This window comes from Drosophila kikkawai, chromosome 3R, assembly GCF_030179895.1.
Source record: "Drosophila kikkawai strain 14028-0561.14 chromosome 3R, DkikHiC1v2, whole genome shotgun sequence".
In the NCBI taxonomy this organism is placed as follows: Eukaryota; Metazoa; Arthropoda; class Insecta; order Diptera; family Drosophilidae; genus Drosophila; species Drosophila kikkawai.
Genome location: NC_091731.1, coordinates 14,113,914 through 14,135,542, shown reverse-complemented (window position 1 = coordinate 14,135,542; position 21,629 = coordinate 14,113,914). Strand labels below are relative to the sequence as shown.

At 49.6% G+C, this 21,629-nt stretch overlaps 8 protein-coding genes and 1 long non-coding RNA gene across 11 annotated transcripts in view; 3 read left to right on the top strand and 6 right to left on the bottom strand.

Moving 5' to 3' along the window:
* Positions 1-388: 388 nt before the first annotated feature.
* LOC108084540 (uncharacterized) lies at positions 389-1,316 on the bottom strand. Its single transcript, XR_011445374.1, has 2 exons — positions 883-1,316; positions 389-827 (listed from the first exon to the last, which is right to left on the bottom strand). It is a non-coding gene; the product is annotated as an uncharacterized lncRNA (long non-coding RNA).
* An 888-nt stretch (positions 1,317-2,204) lies between these two features.
* LOC108084531 (coiled-coil domain-containing protein 124) lies at positions 2,205-3,179 on the bottom strand. The gene is made up of 2 exons (XM_017180768.3): positions 2,641-3,179; positions 2,205-2,565 (listed from the first exon to the last, which is right to left on the bottom strand). The coding sequence occupies exons 1-2, from the start codon at positions 3,096-3,098 to the stop codon at positions 2,379-2,381; spliced, it is 645 nt and encodes a 214-aa protein (XP_017036257.1). The 5' UTR covers positions 3,099-3,179; the 3' UTR covers positions 2,205-2,378.
* A 113-nt stretch (positions 3,180-3,292) lies between these two features.
* Positions 3,293-4,546, top strand: Prp18 (pre-mRNA processing factor 18). The gene has a single exon (XM_017180912.3). The coding sequence runs from the start codon at positions 3,493-3,495 to the stop codon at positions 4,513-4,515; it is 1,023 nt and encodes a 340-aa protein (XP_017036401.1). The 5' UTR covers positions 3,293-3,492; the 3' UTR covers positions 4,516-4,546.
* On the bottom strand, positions 4,517-5,737 carry P5cr (Pyrroline 5-carboyxlate reductase). The gene is made up of 2 exons (XM_017180913.3): positions 4,745-5,737; positions 4,517-4,685 (listed from the first exon to the last, which is right to left on the bottom strand). Exons 1-2 carry the CDS (start codon positions 5,521-5,523, stop codon positions 4,622-4,624), a joined length of 843 nt encoding a protein of 280 aa, XP_017036402.1. The 5' UTR covers positions 5,524-5,737; the 3' UTR covers positions 4,517-4,621.
* A 353-nt stretch (positions 5,738-6,090) lies between these two features.
* GatA (glutamyl-tRNA(Gln) amidotransferase subunit A, mitochondrial) lies at positions 6,091-8,903 on the top strand. The gene is made up of 4 exons (XM_017180904.2): positions 6,091-6,247; positions 6,301-6,548; positions 6,610-6,852; positions 7,859-8,903. The coding sequence occupies exons 1-4, from the start codon at positions 6,215-6,217 to the stop codon at positions 8,859-8,861; spliced, it is 1,527 nt and encodes a 508-aa protein (XP_017036393.1). The 5' UTR covers positions 6,091-6,214; the 3' UTR covers positions 8,862-8,903.
* On the bottom strand, positions 6,972-7,666 carry NP15.6 (NADH dehydrogenase [ubiquinone] 1 beta subcomplex subunit NP15.6). Its single transcript, XM_017180906.3, has one exon. The coding sequence runs from the start codon at positions 7,539-7,541 to the stop codon at positions 7,080-7,082; it is 462 nt and encodes a 153-aa protein (XP_017036395.1). The 5' UTR covers positions 7,542-7,666; the 3' UTR covers positions 6,972-7,079.
* LOC108084619 (F-box/WD repeat-containing protein lin-23) lies at positions 8,881-10,229 on the bottom strand. Its single transcript, XM_017180905.3, has 4 exons — positions 10,195-10,229; positions 9,903-10,117; positions 9,283-9,831; positions 8,881-9,217 (listed from the first exon to the last, which is right to left on the bottom strand). The coding sequence occupies exons 2-4, from the start codon at positions 10,017-10,019 to the stop codon at positions 8,990-8,992; spliced, it is 894 nt and encodes a 297-aa protein (XP_017036394.1). The 5' UTR covers positions 10,020-10,117; positions 10,195-10,229; the 3' UTR covers positions 8,881-8,989.
* A 133-nt stretch (positions 10,230-10,362) lies between these two features.
* LOC108084546 (WD repeat-containing protein 91) lies at positions 10,363-11,886 on the top strand. The gene is made up of 3 exons (XM_017180794.3): positions 10,363-10,684; positions 10,746-10,886; positions 10,950-11,886. Exons 1-3 carry the CDS (start codon positions 10,441-10,443, stop codon positions 11,537-11,539), a joined length of 975 nt encoding a protein of 324 aa, XP_017036283.1. The 5' UTR covers positions 10,363-10,440; the 3' UTR covers positions 11,540-11,886.
* The window catches only part of gukh (NHS actin remodeling regulator GUK-holder), a 39,843-nt gene continuing 30,077 nt past the window's right edge, over positions 11,864-21,629 (bottom strand). Inside the window, exons 4-6 of one of the 3 annotated variants that reach the window (XM_017180792.3) lie at positions 21,213-21,494; positions 15,790-18,587; positions 11,864-13,430 (exon numbers count right to left, since the gene is read on the bottom strand). In XM_017180792.3, coding sequence (XP_017036281.1) covers positions 12,325-13,430; positions 15,790-18,587; positions 21,213-21,494 — 4,186 coding nt within the window. In that variant the 3' untranslated portion in view covers positions 11,864-12,324. Of the gene's footprint in view, positions 13,431-13,452; positions 15,422-15,454; positions 18,588-21,212; positions 21,495-21,629 lie in introns of those variants that run through there. The other 2 variants (XM_070286180.1, XM_017180793.2) reach the window with 2 other exon arrangements.

The window sequence follows — 21,629 nt, the reverse complement described above, 5'->3', positions numbered from 1 at the left end:
TGAAGTATGCAGATTTATTAACTGTAGAAAATCTTGCACAGAACAGTTTTCCGATTTAAAATTAATGCTCTTTTGGCCGAGTTATGATATTTTTAATTTAAAAAAAAATCAAGAAGTTTTTTAATATAAAAAATCCGATTTTATAATACAGAATAAACCCATAAACCATATATATTCTTGATCAGCATTAACATGCGAATCTTTTTAGACATGTCCGAAAGAAATCGATTTTTTGGCCATTTTTGCGAAATTTGATAAGGGGTAACATCATTAAAATTAGCAAATATTGCCAAATATTTTGATTTCTTAAAATTTTAAATTTGGTATGCAGTTTTTTTAAATTAATAAAAACTAACACAAAACTGCTTTCCGAATCGAAATTAATGCATTTTTGGCTTAGGTATGATATATTTTAATTGTTACCTGCAAGGGTATACTTTGGCTGGCCAAAGTTAGCTTTCTTTCTTGTTTTTATTTATTTATGTAAGATTTTATTCATTTAAGAACTAGTACGATCCGATATCACAGATTACTGAATTTCCTTATTTTCAAAGTATTTCGTTCATTTATCTGTTGCTTCTTAAGGTCCTATGACTTTCTTTGGTCCTTGGATTTAAACTGAATTTTATATATGGTAAATGTCCAACGATGAGCCAGAAATCAGTGAATTCGGGAAGTTGTGGAGAATCCTGAAGCTGAAGAGCACTTTTTGCCTGCTTTAAGAGAACGATTCCGGGGCTGTTTGTGAAGCCTGAAGAGATTGGTTAGCCTTCGAAATACTAGTTTTAAGCAACCGGAGTTGGTTTTCTGCAGCCACCGAGGGTTTCCTAATCGTAAAGTATTTTAGTGCTAATATCAAAGCTAACTTGACCACACGCTTACCAACTGACGGAGGTTCTGGCTTGAACGTCTTATTGGCAGATTGCCCCACCGTGTCGCTCATAGGTGGGTCAATCGCCCGTAAGACCCCACGATGAGGTTCCCCTGGCGCAGACTCATCCACGTCCAGGCAATGCTCTGAAACATCGCTAAGCGAGCGCATTGTCGCGGCTTGTTCTTTCAAAATCCTCGGTGGATTATCCAGGGCATCGCTGCTTGCGGCCGCAATTATATCTTCGTAGAGCTTAACCAAGTCCCTAACACTTACTGTGGCCATCGTTCTACCTATATAAATCCTCAAATAAATTTTAAAACTTAAAACCGTTGGAAAATAGAAAGACTGTTAATTTGTACAACAATGTCTATATAAACTGATCTATGGATGGAAAGTGTTGACAAGTATAGCCCTGGCTATTGGGATACTTATTTGGTAGCATTTTTGAGCAGAGCACAGAGATCTTGGATCTTGGATCATCTCATAGAAGAAGAAGCGAAGGCAAAGCCTCAAGAAGGAGCGACCCGTAGGGATCTTTCTCCTTGTTTTCCATCTGAAGCTTCCCATCATCTTCACCATCATCAACCTCATCTTCTTCCTCAATTCTCCGGAAAAAGTTATCTACTCTCTTATAATTGCAGAGATAAAAGCAAATTTAATGCCCAAAAAGAGGTGCATAATGACTGTAAGCACATATTTAACTAGCTGATGTTACGAGCTACAGCAAAATATTTTGGTGGCTTACAAAACGCCACCAAACTTCCAAGCAGCAAACAGTGAAAGCGGAAGCACTTATTATTCTCTCTATTTTGCACCACAGAGTAAAAAATAAAGTAATGGACAAAACGCTGAAACGACAATGGCAATCAAAGCAATACATATAATTACTTCATTCACAAAACGCAACCGGAATCGGATCAGGGCCACAAACTCTCTGGAAGCACTGGCAAATACCGAAGATGGGCATTAAATAAGCGAAGGAAAGCGGTCTTCGTTTATCACTTTCAGACTTGAGACCCTCCCTTAGGGCTATGTTTATTCGACCGATTTTGGTATAATTTTGTTGATATATTGCATAATCAAAGGTAATTTCTCTTTCATACATACATATGCTGGTGGAGATCAGACTCAGAAAGAAGCGACTCCATCAATTCTTCATAGAAGCCCCAGAGATCTTAAGATACGAAGAACACCCATTTGACCAGCCATTTATTATGGCTCAATCAAGCTGAGATCAAAAGCTAACTAGCTTTGAGCTACATATTTTCTAGCCTCGATCCAATGATTAATTAGAGGAGTTACGATTCCACAAATAGCATTAGTTTAAATGTTTTTAAATGGGCCTAAATAAATAAATAATTTATTCTGCACACAACTTTCGGTATAAACTAAAATTCTGCGTAGAGTTCAAAGTCATTGTTGTCTTTGCTGCTAGGCAGCAAACAGTCACTAGAGTACGCACACTCGTCGATGGGGGCGATGGAAATCCAGAGTCCGTTGTCGCTTAGCGCGCTTGGTTGAAGGGATTGTCAGGAGACTTGTTCCACTCCTTCATTAGCAGCTGCTTCCACTGGGACATGCGGAGCGAGGGATTCTCGGCTTTGATGCGGGGCAGATTGTTGGCTTCGAAGGTCTTGTAGGCAGCTCGCATTCGCTTTTCCGGATGCTTGTCGTCTTCGTTGTCGTTTACACTGGAAGATAAGATTGCATATAAATGTGGGATGCATTTGAACGAAGCTATTAGTGGCTGCTCCTTGAGTACTCACCTCAGCACTACCAGAGCCTCGTCAATGTTGGTGGCCACATCGGTGTCGGCCATGGAGCGATTCAGGTTCTCCTCTACGACGTTGTTCTGGACAACTACACGCGTGGCAGCCGGCTTGTTAGCCTCGTTGATCGCCTCGATAACGCGCTGCTTCTTCTCCATCTCCTCGAGAATCTGCTGGCGGTTGATCTTGGCCAGCGGCTGCTTGCGCTGCGTGTTGATGGAGCTCATCTCTTGGTCGAGCAGAGCCTTAGCCTCGGCCTTCCGCTTGGCGGCATCCGCTTTTTTGCGCTCCTCCTCATCCTTGCGCTGTTGCTTCTTGGCAAGATTCTTGTCGTCGTCGTGCCACAGGCGGTCCTCCGCCTCCTTGGCCTTTTTGTCCTGCGTGGCCTTCTTCGTGGCTTCCTTGCGCTCGCGGGCCTCCACCGCCTTCGAGTTGATTCCCATTTTCTTTGGCATTTTTAATCCAAAAATTTATTTCTAAATAATTTGTCTATTTGCTTATTGATTTGGGGCCAGTGTGACCAGGGATAAAATTGTTAAAGGCTGTATCATTTATACACACACTAATTAAGTTTGTTTTTGTTCCACAAACTAAAAAATATTTTATTCTCGTATCTTTGTATAAAGTACAAAACGAATGTAATTACCTAAACTTATTAAATATTGTTTTCTGTTCTTTTATGAGCCGTGTTCATACAATTCTCATGTAATAACTAAACGACAGCGCTATAAATTTGTCCGCTGGTGTATTTCCGTGGCTAATATCTTCCGCAGCCTGGTCACACTCCACAACGCATTGCATTTTGTTTTGTTTGTTTGCAACACATTGTTATTGACCAATTCGAGCAAAATGGATATCTTGAAAGCCGAAATAGCCCGCAAACGCAAGCTGCTTGAACAGAAGCAGTTGGTAGACGACAAGAAGAAGTACTTCAGACGCGGCGACCTGAATGCCAAGGACACGGAGGAGGTGCTCCAGAAGGTGGGCTACAAGAAGCAAGAGTCCGTTGAGGCCCAGGGACAGACCACCGAAGGCGCCTACAGCTTCGTTGCCGACGGCCAGAATATCCTGCCACGCACAGAGGTCATCCGGCGACTGAGGGAGCGCGGAGAACCCATCCTGATATTCGGCGAAACTGAACCAGAAGCCTTCGACAGACTGCGACAGTGCGAGATCTCGCAGCCAGAGGCGAACCGCGGCTTCCGCAATGACTTCCAGGAAGCCATGGAGCAGGTGGATGCCGCCTACTTACAAGAGATGTTTGCCAACACACCGACCGCCAAGGAGGACAAGAAGTCGGACTTTGCCGAGCTGGACGAGTCCGTATCGTGGGAGAGCATACAAACGATGGCCCAGAAGATGGGTCGCAACAAGGAGTACGACATGGACGTGATAATCACGCTGCTCACCTTCCTGCTCAAGCTGTGGAATGACCAGATCGCCAACTATAGCAAGCATGAGAAGATGTCTACCAAGGTGAAGATGACGCGGGTCATATACACGCAGACCAAGGAGTACGTAAAGCCGCTGTTCCGCAAGTTGAAGCACCACACTCTGCCGGAGGACATCCTGGACAGTCTGCGCGACATCTGCAAGCACCTGCTCAACCGCAACTACATCACCGCCAGCGACGCCTACCTGGAGATGGCCATTGGCAACGCTCCGTGGCCCATCGGCGTGACCATGGTGGGTATCCATGCTCGTACTGGTCGCGAGAAGATCTTCTCCAAGAACGTGGCCCACGTGATGAACGACGAGACGCAGCGCAAGTACATCCAGGGTCTCAAGCGACTGATGACCAAGTGCCAGGAGTACTTTCCCACAGATCCCTCGAAGTGCGTTGAGTATGTCAGCAAGAAAGATCGCGAATAAATTGAAGCTTTACATTAGTAGTAATATAATATCAACACGAAGCGTTTTCTATTAACAATATTAAGTGTAGAGAGCCAAAGATGGGAAGCTGGAGACCGGGAGCGCTTCATTTCTTTCCGAGTTCAGCGGACCGCTGACAAGATTTCTCCACTGCATTTATCAACGTAGCTCTAAAAGAAGGATATATTATTTTCCAGATTGAAAAACTAAAGAAGGTAAATTATAGAACCTCAGGTTTCCCTTTTCCAGCTCATGAACGCCCACGATGGTGGAACCTCCGGGTGAGCACACCTCGTCCCGTAGCACAGCCGGATGCTTGCCGGTCATGAGCACGGTCTTGGCTGCTCCCAGCAGAGTTTGAGCTGCGAATTGCAGAGCCATCTGCCGGGGCACCCCCTGCTTTACAGCGCCGTCAGCCAAAGCCTCGATGATGGTGTAGACGAAGGCCGGACCGCAACCGGCCACTCCGGTGACGGCGTCGATCATAGTCTCGGGCACTTGCTGGGCCAGCCCCAAAGCGTTGAGCATGAGATGAATTTTCTCGAGGTCGTGGTGTGTGACCCGCGCGTTGCCCGTGTACACGGTGCAGCCCTCGCCCACCTGCATGGATGTGTTGGGCATGGTGCGAATCACCTTCAGGCCGGAGTTCTGCATGAAGGCGAACTGTTCCTCCAGCGTTTGAAGGGTGGTGCCAGCCAGTACCGAGACAATTAGCTTGTTGGCGTCCTTGGCGGAAGGCACGTGCTTGAACTTCAGCTGCGCCGCGCAGGGGGCGAGCATGTGCGGCTTGACGCAGATGAAGACTATGTCTGTGTGCTCCAGCACCAGGTTGTTGTCGTCACTGGTGTCGGCGCCCAGGTCCCTCCAGCGCTGCAGATTCTCGATGTGCGGACCCGAGACCACCACCTGGCTGGCCTTGACGATCCCGCAACGGACGAGGCCGGAGCCGATGGCAAAGGCCATGTTTCCGCCCCCGATAAAACCGATCCGCTCGTCCAGCTTGGCCATGTTTCAGCTACTAAAGGTTCTAGGAATGCCGGTGGCCGCTCTTCAAAAGCACTGTAGATGTCTCCAACCGCTTGATTGATGTTAGATAACTTTAAAGTCTAGTGGCGCTTGTCCTATTGTTAATAAATGCGCTTCACTGGATTTTTATCGCTCCTCTAATCAATAACAGCTGCTGGGCGCATGGGTGTAGTTTGAAACAATTGTTTTGTGGGGCCTAAAAGTTACTGGGATGTCAGGGGTGTAGCTAAATTAATTAAAAAGGGGTTGAGAAAGGGTCTTATTTCTTTCTTTGCTTGCAACGCTTTGAAAAAGTCGTTTCCGACCCTATGTAGAAAAAATTATGCATAAAATTTGATTCAATTTTTGAAAGTTTTATAAAGGGTCAGGTTCAACTTTAAAATTTGTAAGAACTCACATAAATTTTAATTTTTAAACTTAAAAAGCAGATTTATTATGCCAATAATAACTAACATAAGCCACTTTCAGAATTTAAATTAATGCCTTGTTGGCTAAGTTATGCTAATTTTAATTAAACCCCTTTGTACCGCCCATGAGCTTCAGTGTGACCAGATATTAAGTATAAGAATCCCAAATAAGCTTAACAATTGTGCTGATTGAATTTATTTGTTATGAATTCTTCCGGGGATAGCTCAAGAAACGGGTTAATTAACTCGTAATTATTATCATAAAAATGCGGAGACACTTGCAGTGGAGCATCAAGCAGGTGGTTTAATACATAATCAAGCCAAAACTGTTATAAAACTGCTTATATTTCAGTTAACGGCCAATTACGCGGAAGGTCAGTGCTCTCCTCGCCGGGTGACAGAACAGGCTCTGGAGGATGCGCTCAAACTAAAGACACTAAACGCCTTTATACGGCTCACTCCTGAACAGGCCCTCCAGCAGGCGCAGGAATCCGAGGGACGCTATCAGAATAAGAAGCCTTTTGGTTCCCTGGACGGAGTAACCATTGCTGTCAAGGATAATTTTTGCACTCAAGATGTGCATACTACCTGTGCCTCGCGGTAGGAATACAAGGGATTTTCTCTAATACGTATTTAAGCTCATTATAATTTTCCCTTTTAGGATGCTCCAGGACTTTGTGCCTCCCTATGATGCCACCGTCTGCTCCCGGCTGAAGCAATCCGGCGCAGTACTTTTGGGAAAGACCAACATGGATCAGTTTGCCATGGGCGCCGGCACCGTGGACTCGCTGTACGGTCCCACTAAGAACATCTGGAGCGAGGACCTCGATCAGGACCACTGGCGCATTGCTGGAGGCAGCTCCGGAGGCTCTGCATCCGCTGTGGCCGCTGGACTGTGCTATGCGTGAGTACCTTTATGTGAGCATCAGCTTGTTTACGTTTTTCCCCCTAACCTCAATCGCGTCAGAAACGAAAAGTTTCATATTTACTTGATTTTATGCACCAAAAGATGTAAAGCCAGCATTTTACACGCCGAGACTTGCAGTTTATTAACGGACGGGCCGCACAACACCGCTCTGGCCGCCAGCCGCATTCATATTACATAACAGACTAAGATAGAGCACTAAATGTTTAGATGATGATTTCTGTGTCGGCGAGATCATCGTCCGAGGGCAGCGAGATGCTGGCAGGGTCCACGTAGTCGGGGCTGACCAAATCAACGCCGGCCTGCTCACGGCGGCGCAGCTCAAGGAAGCCTTCGCGCTGGGCCCAGTCGCGGAACTGGGTGTCGGGCAGGTAGGCCCAGTAAAAGGTTCCCCACACGAGGCACAGTGTCACGGTGACGAAGAACGTCGACTTGGTTGCCTTGCGATCCTCGGCCTGGTCCTTGTAGTCGAAGCCATAGCTCTGCCAGTTCTTGGGGCTGGGATTGGCGAAGTCCTCCGTGGTGACCGAGGTGGGGGCTACAATGGTCTCATCTTTCTTTGGCGATGTCTTGATGCTGCGGCTGGCGCGCAGAGTGGCCGCCTGGCTGGCCACCAGGGAACGCTGCAGCGCCACGGCGCGGCTGGTCAGACGAAAGAGCGCAGACATCGCTTTGGGGGACAAATTAGTTCGCAATTTTCGTAAATAATCAAGTTTTCCTCGTTCGCACAAATCTCTGACAGAGTGGCCGTTCGTCGCCTGCTATCAGCTGTGCGTCAGTGCTGCCCATTCACTGTCTTCCAACTGTGGATTTTTTTTATACCATGGATGACTTGGTATTTTTAACGAAACTTTGTATTTAAAAATATTTTATTTTTTAAATCAAGACGGTTATTTATTTTAACATATTCATTATTATTTCTACAATATTTTGTCATTTTTTGGCGTACATTTCAAATATGAATCCATTCGCCTTTCTATTTCAGCGCAATTGGCTCCGATACAGGGGGATCCACCCGAAATCCGGCCTCCTACTGTGGCGTGGTAGGCTTAAAGCCCACCTACGGCTTGGTTTCCCGCCATGGTCTCATCCCGCTAGTCAACTCAATGGATGTGCCTGGAATTTTCGCTCGCTCCGTTAGCGACTGCCTTGAGGTCCTCAACGCAGTGGCTGGACCGGATCGGCTGGACTCCACTACCATCAGACAGCCATACACAAAGTTGCACTTGCCGGAAGTAGACAAAATAGACCTGAGCTCAGTGCGAATCGGAATACCAAAGGAATACCACTGTCAGGGCCTCTCCTCCGAGGTGCTGGAGACGTGGTCCAAGGTGGCCGATCTCCTGGAGTGCGCCGGCGCCTCTGTGCGCCAGGTCTCGCTCCCAAACACGGCGGCCAGTATTTTCGTGTACTCTATCCTCAACCAGTGCGAGGTGGCCAGCAACATGGCCCGTTACGACGGTATTGAGTACGGCCATCGGGCCTCCGATGAGCGCAGCACGGAGCAGTTGTACGCACTGTCCCGGGCTGAGGGCTTCAATGAAGTGGTAAAGACGCGCATTCTTACGGGAAACTTCCTTTTGCTGCGCAGGAACTACGACCACTACTTCGAGAAGGCGCTGAGGGTGCGCCGCCTGATCGCCGAGGACTTTGCCAAAGTGTTTCAGTCCTCTCCCTCCGATGACCGTGTGGACATCCTGCTCACCCCGACGACTCTGACCGAGGCTCCGCTCTATAAGGATTTTGCCTCCCTGACCAACAGGGACCAGTGCGCTGTGCAGGACTTTTGCACGCAGCCGGCCAACATGGCAGGCATTCCCGCCGTGTCCATACCTATTCGCCTCTCCCGAACGGGCTTGCCCCTGAGCCTGCAGCTGATGAGCAACAGCCTCAACGAGCAGCTACTGCTCTCAGTGGCGAGCTGGATCGAGGCTCAGGTAGGATTTGACAGCCTGGAACACAAGCAAGAGTGTAGGTCCAAGGCATAAAAGAAACTGCTTTTCTTTAATAAATACTGTTAAACATTTAAAGGACTATCATTTTACTGAGATAAACAGTGAGGCTTGAGGGAGCTCTGATTATACCGCTTAAAACAATTTAAAAACTAAAATTGAGGCTATACGAACTTGGCAGCACGTATTAATCCGTCGCTGGTGGCAATATACACCATGTTGTTGTCACCACAGCATACGCTATTTACGACACTGCCCACATCCACCTCGCCTAAAGCTTTTGGTTGTGTGGATCCTAGGTCGGTCCAGCCCTTGACCTTCTTGTCGTAGCCGCCGGAGTACAAGAATGCCTCGTCCCCGCAAATGGAGGTCACAATCCACTCGTGGCAGTTCTGAAACAAATGTGCAGATCCACTTATTATCCCTCATTAAGCACTCACCTCATTAATGGACTTACCGGCATTTGCCATATATGTGCATATTTCTTCTGTGGCAGGTTATTCACCAGCTGAAGGCCCATTCCCGAGCGATCGGGGAAGGCTAGGAAGCTCCGATTTCCATCTACCAGCGGGCCGAGCAGTAGGAGGGGCGACTTGCCTGGGATCACAGCCTTGTTAGTGTACTTTCCAGACTTTCCTATGCTAACTGAAGACACCACCACGTCCAGGTCGCGCACAGTATAGATGAGCTTCTGCTCCCCGGCCAGGGACTTGACCTCCTCCACCAGATTGTACTTGAAGAGCATGCGATCGTTGCTCCAGGTGGTCACCACACCTTTATCATCGCCTGTGTATAGGACTGAGCCGTCGCAGTACATGGCCTGGATGGCGTCGTCACATCGGAAGAGCTCCTGCACGGCAGCGTCTCTGTAAGGCGGCAGCATGAATCGCACCTGGCCGTCGCAGCTGCTTGAGTAGACCTTTCCGTGCTGGTTGATGGCCATGCAGTAGATGTACGCCTCATGGGCATTTACGGTGGCCAGCAGCTGCAGTTCCGGCGACCAGATCTGCAAGGGGGACAGACAGTTGGATTGAAGGGACCACCCCGTAGCAGAGCGAGGAAGCGCGATATACCCACTCGGATTTTACCGTCGGCGCCGCCGGAAAACAGCTGGCCATTGAAGTACGCCACACAGGTAGCATCCCCCTCATGCCCCTCTGGGGACGTGTGCTCGATGCGAGCGTTGTTGGCCATTTAACGAATGGGAGCGAACTAAGCGATGCCCAACTAATGGTTTCCTTAGTCTTCCGACATGTTCGTTTAAATATAGCATGGAAGTGCTCTCTGGTAAGCTAAAAATAATCTCCAAGAACATTGGGTGGGATAAGTAACATCACATTAATATACTACTACTATATAATTCACTTACCTTTTAAATTGCTAAGAATATTTATTAAATTTAGTTTAATTGTTTAATGAAATAATAAGGCATCTAAACAAATATAAACATTACCGTTATTTATATAAATCAATTTACAAAATTCAAAAGTTCGTTCCGTTAAATATACCGCAATTCAAATTTAATAAATATACTAAAACACCTTTGGGTAGTTCGGTCACTCTGCCACTTTACTAACAATCACAACATTAGGAAAATTTAGATTGCAACGAAGAAATGGCTCAAGTGGCTTTTTTGGACAACCTGCTCAGGGAATACCTGGTTTTCCGTGGATTCTCCAGCACGCTGAAGGCCCTCGACTTGGAGCAGCGCACGGAGAAGGACCAGCACTTCAGAGCGGAGCGGATTCTGGAGCAGTTTAACAATGCCATTCAATCCTACGACCTGCAGGCTGTTCGCAGTCTATGGCTTCACTTGGACAACAATCTGTTCTCTAAGCTGGAACATACATACGCCGTGGGTAAGGTTTCGATTTTCTCGAATCTCAAGCGAAACGACTAACCTTTGGCTAATCGCTCCAGCTGTAAAGAAGCTGGAAAACAGCCTCCTGAAGTACTACCTGGTGACGGCCTACAGCAACAACCGAGCAGACAAGGTGTCGGAGTTCTTCAACAAGATGGCAGGCGAGCTGCAGCAGCAAAGCGAGTGGAAGGATTGGTTCTGTAGGCTGAGATGCATGACTCCCCAGGCCAACGCCCATTTCACGTGATTCGTTTCCTTTTTAGACTTCCCCTTCTGCCGAAATGCCGAGGAGTCGCCCACCTTCGCTCTGTTCTTCACGAAGCAATGGCAGGACACATTGCTTCTCTCCCTACGTAACTTTCTGACCACCGTCTACCAATGCCTGCCGCAGCCAACGTTTGTTCGCGCGGAGCAGGAGGCAGCCCTTATGCAGCGGCTTAGCGACGACAACACTGGCCTTCGCACCCGCCTTCTCCAAATGCAACAGGAGATGCACCAACTATCCCAGCAGCAGCAGCAGTCGGGAACTGCAGCAACGGGCGCTGGTTCGCTTGGTGGCGATGGCGCCTCACGGCGACGCAGCGTCTATCGTCCCCAGCAGAGCCTTAGCGACATTTTGCCCTTCGACATCAGTCCACCTGGCCACATCGTAGACGACTTTTGTATCATCGCCTCCGAGGCGAACAGCGTGAGCCAGGCCAGCGATGCTCAGGCCCGAGGCCTCAAGCTACTGATACGGAATATAGGATCAGGAAGCTCACCCGTTTTGCCACGCAAGGATCAAGCTGCTAGTTCCTTGGGCGACAAGTCCACCAAGCGGAGGTCCGGCAGTGTGGGACGTAGCTGGATTTAAACAGAAATAGACTGTTTCGCAGGGGTTAACCGAAAGCGAGCGTGGATTTTTATCATTATTTATTCCATTACATTTTGCAGTTCCGGTGGCTTTGAGTTTGTTCGAAGCCAAAAAGGCTGAAACATGTAACTTACCAAATCGGTATGGAATGGCACCTTATATTTAAGGAATTTGTGAGCCAAAAAAGTGTAATACTTACATTCCTTTATAATAAATGCACAAAAAGCTAAAAAACAAATATTAAACTAAATCTAAATGAAACTATATCTACTATATACAAATGTAGAAAAATCCACCCTCCCCTTTAATAAGAAGTTCCAAGCATTTCCAATTATGTTATCCAATGTGTGTTTATTTTTTAAGCGATTTTCTTTAGTTCTTTAGACGTACGTACAAGTGTTTGCACCACGAAAACAAGGGGCAATGCAATGCGTGTTGTAGCGTAATACAATAGTTGCAATAAATAACGTAAAATTACAAATAAATATGTAGATTGTATGGTAGGTGTACAGACGATTCGTATTCGTGTATAAAACATCTCCGTTTATACAAGCAGCACAAGTTAAAAAATACAGTTTATTGTATAAGGGCGTTATGTATAAGTATATATAGTGATATATGTATATGTATATGTTGCATAAAGTAGCATCGCTTCTGACTCGTCGTCGTCGGTTCCGTTCGTCAATAAATGCAGTTTCGGCTTGGCTACGGAAGGGAATTGCTCTTTTCTCGATTATGGTATCGTTTCTTATGGAATATGTATTCTCCTTTGGGTTAGACCCGCTCTACAATGCCGTCTCAAATGAGGGCAGCGGCGGTGTACTCGCCACCGGAGCCGCCACGTACTTGTTGCCCTCACCGCTGGCTCCCGCTGCTACGCCGGCTCCTCCGTTCGTCCTGGCAAAGCTGGGTTTCAGTTCGCCCCGCATGAAGTTGTTCTCCTCGGTTTGCAGAAAGAAGTTTCTCTTCAAATCGAAGCTGGAGAGGACAGCCGTCTCCTTCGCCTCGGAGCTGGCCCGCGATCCGCCGCTGGTGTTGGAGTGGTCCTCCTCGCTGTTCGCCTCCATTATCGTGCTAGACATGATGTCCGTTCGCGGCGGGGCCGCTGCAGCAGCCACCACATTTACGGGACCGCGCATCTTGGGCGCAAAGGTCTTGGAGGGCGATCCAAACTGGCCCTGGCGAAGCATCCGGCGATTAGCGAACGTCTTGGGAGACCCACTTAGGTCCAGCAGCTTTAGGCTGCTGTTTATCGTGGGCTTTCCTGCACCCGCCGCAACCACCTTCTGACCAGCTCCAGTGGGCTTCACAGCGGGCGTGATTGTGGCTGGGACCGGGGAGGAGGACTTCTTCAGCAGCTCCACGGCGGAGACCTTCCTCTGAACAGGACTCGCCTTGGCGGACTTGGCCAGCAGCAGCTTCTTGAAGTCCATCAGCGTGGTCTTACTCTGGCCAATGCGATCCGCGCAGGTGTTGAGTCGCTCGGGGGCGTCATCGCTCCAGTTGCGCGACGGCTGCTTCATGGGGGGCACCTGAGTGCTCTCTAGTTCTCCGCTCCGCGTGGGCGTGGAGGTGAGGAAGGCCCCGCTGCGGTTCCTTGGCACAATTGGCGATATGTTGCTCCGGTTGCCATCGGCTGCTACTGCTGGCGCCGCCGCCGTAGCAACGGGTCGGGGCAGGCGGTCGGCCCTGCGAATGGGCGTGGCATAGAGGTCATCCCGGCAGATTACCCCACCAGCAGTGGGCTGTACCTTGGGCTGGCTCCGCCTACTCTGCAGCGTCCAGTAGATGGGCGCACTGCGCTGGAAGGGCGTGGCAGTGTCATCTCCCTGTGGCTCTGTGCTCGGTGCTGGCTGCACTTGCTCATAGATATTAGAGAAACGTTGATACCCTGGGAGAGGAAGATATAGAAGAAGGAGACGGGGATTAGCCACTGGCAGGGAACAGTCTGGGACTCCACTCTTTCTTTCTTTCGATTAGTAAGCGGTTTCAAGTGCGGATGGTTAGGGCAGGACTCGGCTATCGAGAAGCGTTCAACATAGCAAGCAGTTCCATACGTACCTGTGCGATGACATTACCTGGAAATCCCCCGAGCCCGAGCGAGTATTTACATATGGCTGGTTGGGGTGCAGTGCGAGTGTGGTTGTGGATGCTTGGATGCTTTTGGATGGAATGGCTTGACTATGAGTGCGGGGATGCCGTAACCACGAACCACAAACCAAATGCCAATGATAATGTCAATGCCGAATTTTCGTTTCTTTTCGTTTTATTCTCTTTTTGTTTAAACACTACTTACGATTGAGTTTCGTTATGGAATGTGAGGGTTGAACTTAGCCGAGAACTTAACTGCTTGGGCGCCATGTGCTAATCTTTCAAGCCACTACGGGGGGTTAGTTAGCTGGAGGAGGAGGAGGAGCGTGCAAAAAACTACTACTACGATGCTGTAACATGAACAAACACACAAGCACAGGCTGGGTTAGGGATCAATCGGCATAGAAGTCTTTTGCACGCCTCACAACCATCCGTCCACAGATCGCGAATAATCAATTGCAAAGCGGTTTCATAACTCAAAAAATTAGCAACACAGGCGTGGGCTAAACCTAAGATTAAGTACAAATCGTGGTAATTATGGGTATTGAGTATATGTGTCGGTGTACAAGACGTGTGAACGGTGCAAAAAACTATACAGAATGTACATCAATTTCATGTTGTGTTGGTTTATGTTAATTACAATTAGTTACAGACGTATTTATGGGTAAACAAGAACAAGTAGTAACATTTATTAATCACTAAAACTAAGGTTAAGGACAAAACACACACAAAAAAAGAGTTAAGTACATAAATTACAAAACAAAAGGTTTAAAATCTTGTTTATACACACAGCTTGATTGAAATAATAGTGGTTTAGAAATGAGTCAAGTCTCTGGTTAAAAATCTCGAGCTTCAGTCTGTATAAACAGTGGGTTTACTATTTGTTAACTGTTTTATTTCTGGCAAGCCAGCTGGCGTAGCAGTCGGAGGAGCAAGACTTTGAGCAGCATATCTAGTGTGTGGGCGGAGCTCCAGCTTGGACATTGAACCCCGGAATAGACCTCCTTTCGGCCCATTGAACACGCACGCCTGCGGCCAAGTGCAGGCAACTTTAATGAGGTGGCGGCTCAAGGATCTGAGCCGTGTCAGTCTGGGCAATTAGGCGCCCAACTACCATATCTCCGTCACCTCGAATTTCTGTAGGATGCGCTGACGACGGTTGCCGTTCTCGTCGCTGGGCAGAATAATCTTAAACGGGCGCAACAGCACGCTGTCCACAAAGGACTTGTGGTACTTGGCTGGCAGGGACAAAGACGGGGCCTCCTCCTCCTCGGACTCGTCCGAGGAGGCGTGCTCGTCTGGCTTTTGTTCAGCCGAAGGAGCTTCTTGCAGCAGGGCGGGCGAGTCATCGAAGTTCTCTAGCGACTTGTTCTTTAGATACGAGGAATCGTCGCCGCTGCTGGTGAGAGACAGCGAGAACTCGTCCACCAGCCGCTCAAAAGACTTGGCTATCCGCCGCTCTGTCACCCCGCCGCCAGGTGAGGCGGCGGGCAGGTTGCTCAGGTTGCGCAAGCGGAGGGAACTTGTTGCGTGCTGCATCGGGGGCATTGCACCCGAAGTAGGTGCTCTCTCGGCCCCGAACGACGCGGAGAGATTCTCCTTGTTCATCTCCAGCTTCAGCTCGTCGTTGGCCAGCCGGTAGCTGTTGTTGCGCTTGAGGGCGGCCCGCGGCTGGCCGGGATTGCCAGCATTGCTGGCGAAGTGCAGCGCAATTGGGTCAATCGATAGAGGGTGGGTGTGCACGGGGGCATTGCCACTTACTTTCGCCCTCGGCGGCAGGGGTGGCACTTGCTCCCCAGCATCCCCATCACAATCGCCCCCCACCAACTCGGTGGGTGGAATCACATCCCCCAAACGGTTAGTTTCCATTTCAGCAACCCTCACTTTCGACTCGCAATCTTTGGGGCCCTGACGGTGCTGATGCTGCTCCCTTACACTTGATATGCTGCCCCCTGACTTGCTGACTACATGGTTATTGGGGGTGCTCTTGGATGCGGCTGCTGCTGTTAGAGTTGCTGTGCTGACAGTGTTGCAAAGTAGCGTGTTATTTACAAGGGAGCGGGACGTGATTGAGGATGTGGTTTTGGGTTCGGGTTGGGTCTTGGTTGGGCAAGCGAAGGGGCAGCTGCTGACGGCTGACGGTTGCTGCTCGGGCTTACCTTCTTCGCCGGAGTGGCCCGAGGCCGATGAGGAGGAACTGGTGGCCGTGGAGCCGGTGGATGAGTTGGACTTGCCCGAGGGCGAGGGCATCATCAGGCTGGCCACGGGCGCGGCAATGGTTTCGTAAAAGGGATTGGTGCGGTTGGCCAGGAGCTGCTTCTGCTCCTGGTAGCTGCTCGCCGTTGCTCCGTTAGTGGCCTGATAGGCGGCCATGCCGTTGCCGCCGCCGCTGTTGTTCCTACTGAGCGGGCTCTTGGCCACAATGGGCCTCACATTGGCCACCTTTCGGTTGCCAGCGAGTAGTCCACCGCCGCTGAGCAGAAGGAGCTTGGCGCTCTTAGTGGTGGCTAGTATGGGTCCTGCTTCGGTTGATGCTGCTCCTGTTGATGCTGTTGCTCCTGTCGATGCTGCTGCACTTTCTGCACTGAGAAGCGCACTTTCGGTTTCCTTCACGTACGGCCCAGGTGCGAAGGTGGTGTGTGCACCCTTGCGCCTTTTCAAACTGTCGGAGTCGTACACGACCCTCCCCTCGGCGTTCGGGCGCAGCCGACGGCTGGCCGAGACGAGCGGCTTCTCCTCGCTAAGCTCGCCGATTTCCGCGTACATCGGCACCCCATCCCCGCCGGCTGAGCTGGAATGCTGCTGCCTGCCGAGCGGCGGTGGTGGTTGCTGTGAGCGGGCGACAGCTGCCGGCTCTGTGGCTGGCAGCTGTGCGCAGGCCTCGCTCTCGCGGCTCTCCTGGCTCTCCGCCGGAGATCTGGCCGAGACTGCATGCCGACGCAAGTGCTGGGGCAGCTCGTTCAGCGACACGTACTCGGAGACGGCGGGCTCGACGGCACGGCGCGTAACTATGTCATTGGAATAGTAAATGCCCATTCCCGTGGCGGTTGCCTTGGGCCGTCGATGGTGGTTGTTGTTGTTGTTGCTGATGTCGGCTATCGTGACGTACTCGCCAGCCAGGTCGTAAAGCTCGTCGTCATTCACAGCACTCGCGTTGGCGGGCTTGGGCTTGGGCGGCACCTGGACCTGGAGCTGGTTCTTTGAGGGCGAGCTTTTGCCCGGAACCAGTTTCACGCGCAGCTTCTCAAACATGCCGCTAAGGGCTTTCGTGGGCGTCTGCTTCAGCTCGTTGAGGTTGTGGTCCTTGCTGTTTGTCGGCGTCTTCTGCTCGGGCTCATCGTCGCCGTCCTGCTCATGGTCCACCTCGATGGTGAGGCTGGTCAGCGTCCGATTGGGATCCATGGTCTGGTGCTCGTCGTCGTCGCTGGTCGTAGGGGTGATTATGCACATGGAGGGTATCCGCTTGGAGCTGATGGCCGTCTTCTGCTTAATCCGCTCAATGCGCTCCACGCCCTCCAGATCGGAGCTCTCCGAGAACTCCAGCTGCTGCTGCTGATCCTGCTCCAGTTGCTGATCCTCCTTGGTCTCCAGCTCGGTGCCTCCGTTCTTGGCCGGCGACATCTTTACATTCCGCTTGATCGTGCCGGTGCGCTCCAGGGTGCTGCCGATGGTGCTACTGCTGTAGCTCCTCTCCAGCGTGCTGCTACTGGCACTGGTGCTCTGGCTTCGGCTCTGGCCACTGTGCTTGCCCAGCGAGCTGCTCCGCTCGGGCACATCCGGCCCGGCGGCTGCTCCGCTCAGTAGGGCCGTACACACGGTGCCCGCCGAACTGGTCGTGGTGGAGGTGGATCCCCTGCCGAACAGCTCATACTCGCTCTCTGCGTTGAGCACCGTCTGGTTGGACTGGCTGCCGAAGGAGTAGCTGCTGGTGTGCAGGCTCGCCTGAAGCGGCGTGCCCGGCATTGGCGACGGTTCCTCCTCCTTCAGGGTGCGCAGGCCGCTGTCCATGTGGAAGGAGGTGTAGTAGCCCTCGGTGTCGCAGCTGTAGGCGGAGCTGGTCTCATCGTCCAGGTGGCCCGGATAGGCTCCGGCCTCTGCCTGCAGCTCCGGAGTGGCTGTGCCCTCGCTGGTGACGCTGCTCGAGGCGGAGGTGTTCAGGAAACGGCGTCGGCTCAGCATGGACGAGGGCGGGCCACTGCTAGCTCCTCCGCCGCCCGGCTGAAAGCTGGACACATTTAGCGATGTGCTCGAGGCACTCGACTTGGGCTGCATGGTGATCTCGCTGCCGATGGAGGCGCGGCCCGACTCCGAGCTGGCACTCCAGTTGCCGCTCGAGGAGTGGGGCTGCTCCTCCTTGCCGGCCAGAGCGTGGAGACCGTTGCGCCGCTGCCTGTTCAGCGTGGCAGTCTCCCGCATCTTCACGTGCGCTGCCGCTCCGAGCGGACCGGAAGCGGTGGCGGAGGAGAGCTGCAGCCTGCCCCTCAGCTGACCACTGCTGGACACACTCATGCTCTTCTCTGAGGAGGAATACGAGGGCTTTCGTTCGTGCGAAAACCGAGATTCACTCTTCTGGGCCACCAAATGGTGCACCACACACTCGTCGTCGATGTCCCGCTTGGGCGCCTCTCCCGCTGGCGATCCATGCTCCGCCTTCTCCGCCGAACTGTTCTGCGAGCTGCAGCCGCTGGTGTCCAGCTGGTCGCCCAGCTCGCCGGCGCGCTGCATAAACTTGAAACGGTTGCGGCCCCACTGCTTCAGGGAGTTGAGCCGGGTGAGCGTGCTCTTGCCCTTGTCGTAGGGCAAGGCAGCAGATTCCTTTTTTAAGATGTCGCTGGACTTGCTGCGTCCGAACTTCTTGGACTTCTTGGCGTCTGAAGAGGCAGCGGCGGCGGTGGCAGCCTGGTGCACCGGCGCCACCGGCGATGTGGCATTCGAGGCGTTCTTGGACTCCCCGTTGCTGTATTACATGGTGGAATAATTCGGGTGTTTTTTGGATATTTTTTGTGCAAATGTTTGGTGTTTTTTTTAGGAGAGAACATAAAAAAGAAAATATGTTTGGTATTCGGTTAGCATTTTGGTAATGATGAATGGATGAGACAGATGTGGTATGTGGGGGAATGAGGCAGAGACACAGATAAGAGATTCGTAGATTCTAAGATTCTGAGATTCAGAGTGTAGTACACACTGCCTTCCTCTATGGAAATTATTGTGAGCGATTTTCAGATCTGATTTTTGGTTTATGTTTCTGGTTCTGGTTAATTTCACGCACGCACACTCAGATGCATACACACACACACGAGCAATGGAACAACAACAGTCAGTGTGGAAATTAATTAATGGCACAGTTCAAAGTTTAATTTTCCCGAATACATTTATATTTTTCATTTTCCGAGGCTGCTGCTCCGTGGATTATTAGTGGCGATTACAACAACATCTAAATATTCGAGTGTACGAGTGGGTATTTCTCCCAGAATTCTTCCCCCCAAAAAAGCATGCGGGGAGGTACCGAGCGAGGGATGGAGGGGCCAATATTGGCGATAAGAATTCGACTCATTTCGATTCTGGGCCAGTAAACAAGTTGAATCAAGGGGATTTGTTGGGAGTGGGAGGCCCAAAGTGCAGTCATTGCTAAAAGATTTCCACTGAATCTCAATTTTTGTACACAGCGAGAAAGGGTTTGGGAACTAACGGTTAAAAATTGGATTTACAAGTAACTTTTAATGTACTAATTAAATTATATAATTATAATATTTTCATTATTACCATAGAAAATAGATATTTTACGAATCTGTGATAATTTTCTGTTTATCTAAATTAAGACATGAACAATGTAGAATTTTTAATTAAGCCCAAAATGCCAAAATGAATTAAAAAATTTAAGAAATTAAATTTTTTGTAAATTTTTGACAATTTTAACGATGTAACCTTTTGCAAAACAAGGCTAGATCGACTCTGTTTTTGATGCTGATCAAGAAATACGTATGATTTATAGGGTCGGAAATGACTCCATCAAAACCCAAAATATTACATTTAATAAAATTAACATTAAGATGTAACTTTTTTTATTTAAGAATTTAAAATTAAAAAAAAAGTTTTTAAAGTGATTATAAATACCATATCACTTCTGGGACATCGCTTGTTAGTAAACAACTTCCTACCCTTTTCTCTATGTGTACTAAAAAAAATCACGAAATGCACTTACAGTTTGACAACTACTGGACGGGGGCTCAAAGTTTTCGCTTTGCTCCGCATTTTCGACTGCTGATCGCACAGATATTGAACAGCATTGACATAATGGGGCATACATACGTACACATAGCGTGGAGTGAGTGTGTGGCTGAGTTAGGGTTTCATGTTGCCTATATATGTTGTATGTGGAGCGCAGTCAAATGGAATGACGCCGTCTCCGAGCTCGGGACTGGGCTTGAGTTGCAGTCGAAGACGGAGCTGGTGGGCAGACGCCAACCAGAGCCAAGAAGCAGGGCCAACAAAACAAAATAAGATTTATGAAACTTTTAGCAAAAGGCGTCGTGTGTGCCATTTGAAAAGGCACAGGAAAAGGCATCGAGGCCCGAACAAAAACATCTCGACGGTGCTGCTATCGTGCCTGGGCAAATCCTATGGAGACACAGCCAGCCTCTCGCATGATTTATGCTGATGATGCGCAGGCAGCGGCAGCGGCGGCGGTAGGGAAATGCCCGAGAGTGGGCCGAATGACTGACTGACGGGCGACCGGCGACCGACTTGACTTAACTTGGCCAAAAAGGCGGCATGTTGCACTGCGGTTGCCTGGTTGTTGCCCTCGCTGTGTTGTTGCTGCAACAAATGTTGCCAAGCTGTGTGGGTGGTTCGAGGCCAGGATGTATCTATGCACGCGGGGGTGACTGTCTCGGATGGATCATGAGGTGTACGTGAGGTGTGCTTGTATGTGTATGGGATGAATGTACTTTGTTCAGGAATTTGATAGTTTTTGATAGGTAGATAGATACATAATGTGGCGCTGAAAATCGATTAATTTGTTAGGCTGTTTTTGCAGACTCGCTTCGTTAAGGCTTTTTCGAAAACAATTTCGCAAAAGAGGCAGCTGAAAGTATTTAAATTTTGCTAAGTTTTCTAATTACGTACGGCTAGTAACACAATTTATTTACAATTCTTTTTGTACAACATTCAATTTTAGTTTGTAATTTAGACACATTCGATTGTGGCATGCATTTGTGCTGCTATTTGGCAAACAATATAGATATAGTATATATACGGCAGGTAGTTAATGGGCAGATCACAGCTCTGATTTGTACAGTCCGCTAGGCGTTTGTTTAAACAATAAAAGGCGCAATTAAAATACACGAAAACTAGGAAACGAAGAAAACTAAACAGCATAACAAATCGCTCAGCTGACGTGGCTGATCACAATAATCTCGTAAGAAAATGCAAGTGGGAGTACGATATATGGAATCCGCGCAGATATGGGCGGAATGTATGTACAGTAGGCTTAGTATGGCTTATGTACACAGTTCGGAAGGCGAACGAAAGTGGGGGAGAAGTAACGGGGGGGTGGAGATTGGCGAAAGACTCTTGTACATACCCATTGGCCGCGTCCTGGATCTCCTTCTGATCGATCCCGGCTATCGTGTTCCGCCGCTTGCCACGCACCTTGCGCGACCTTGACCGCCGGCTGACCGTCTGCACATTGTCGTCCAGGTTGTTGCCCTCCGCCTGGCCCCCGTTCTCCGGCGAGGCACTGCTCGAGGAGCCGGCGGCGGTGGCGGTTCCAGCCGCATAGCATCCGCTGGTTGACTTGCGCGCCGCACACATCCGCTGGAAGTGCTTGCCGCTGGTGTTCACCGAAATCACTTCGGCGGGGTATCTGTTGTGGGTGGGATAATGCAAAGATCTTAGTTTGGTGGCGCAATTAATCATGCTTATTGGGTAAACTTAAGAGGTGGGGATTATTTTTTATAAGAATAAACCATTTTCCAACGATAAATATACTTCAAAAACT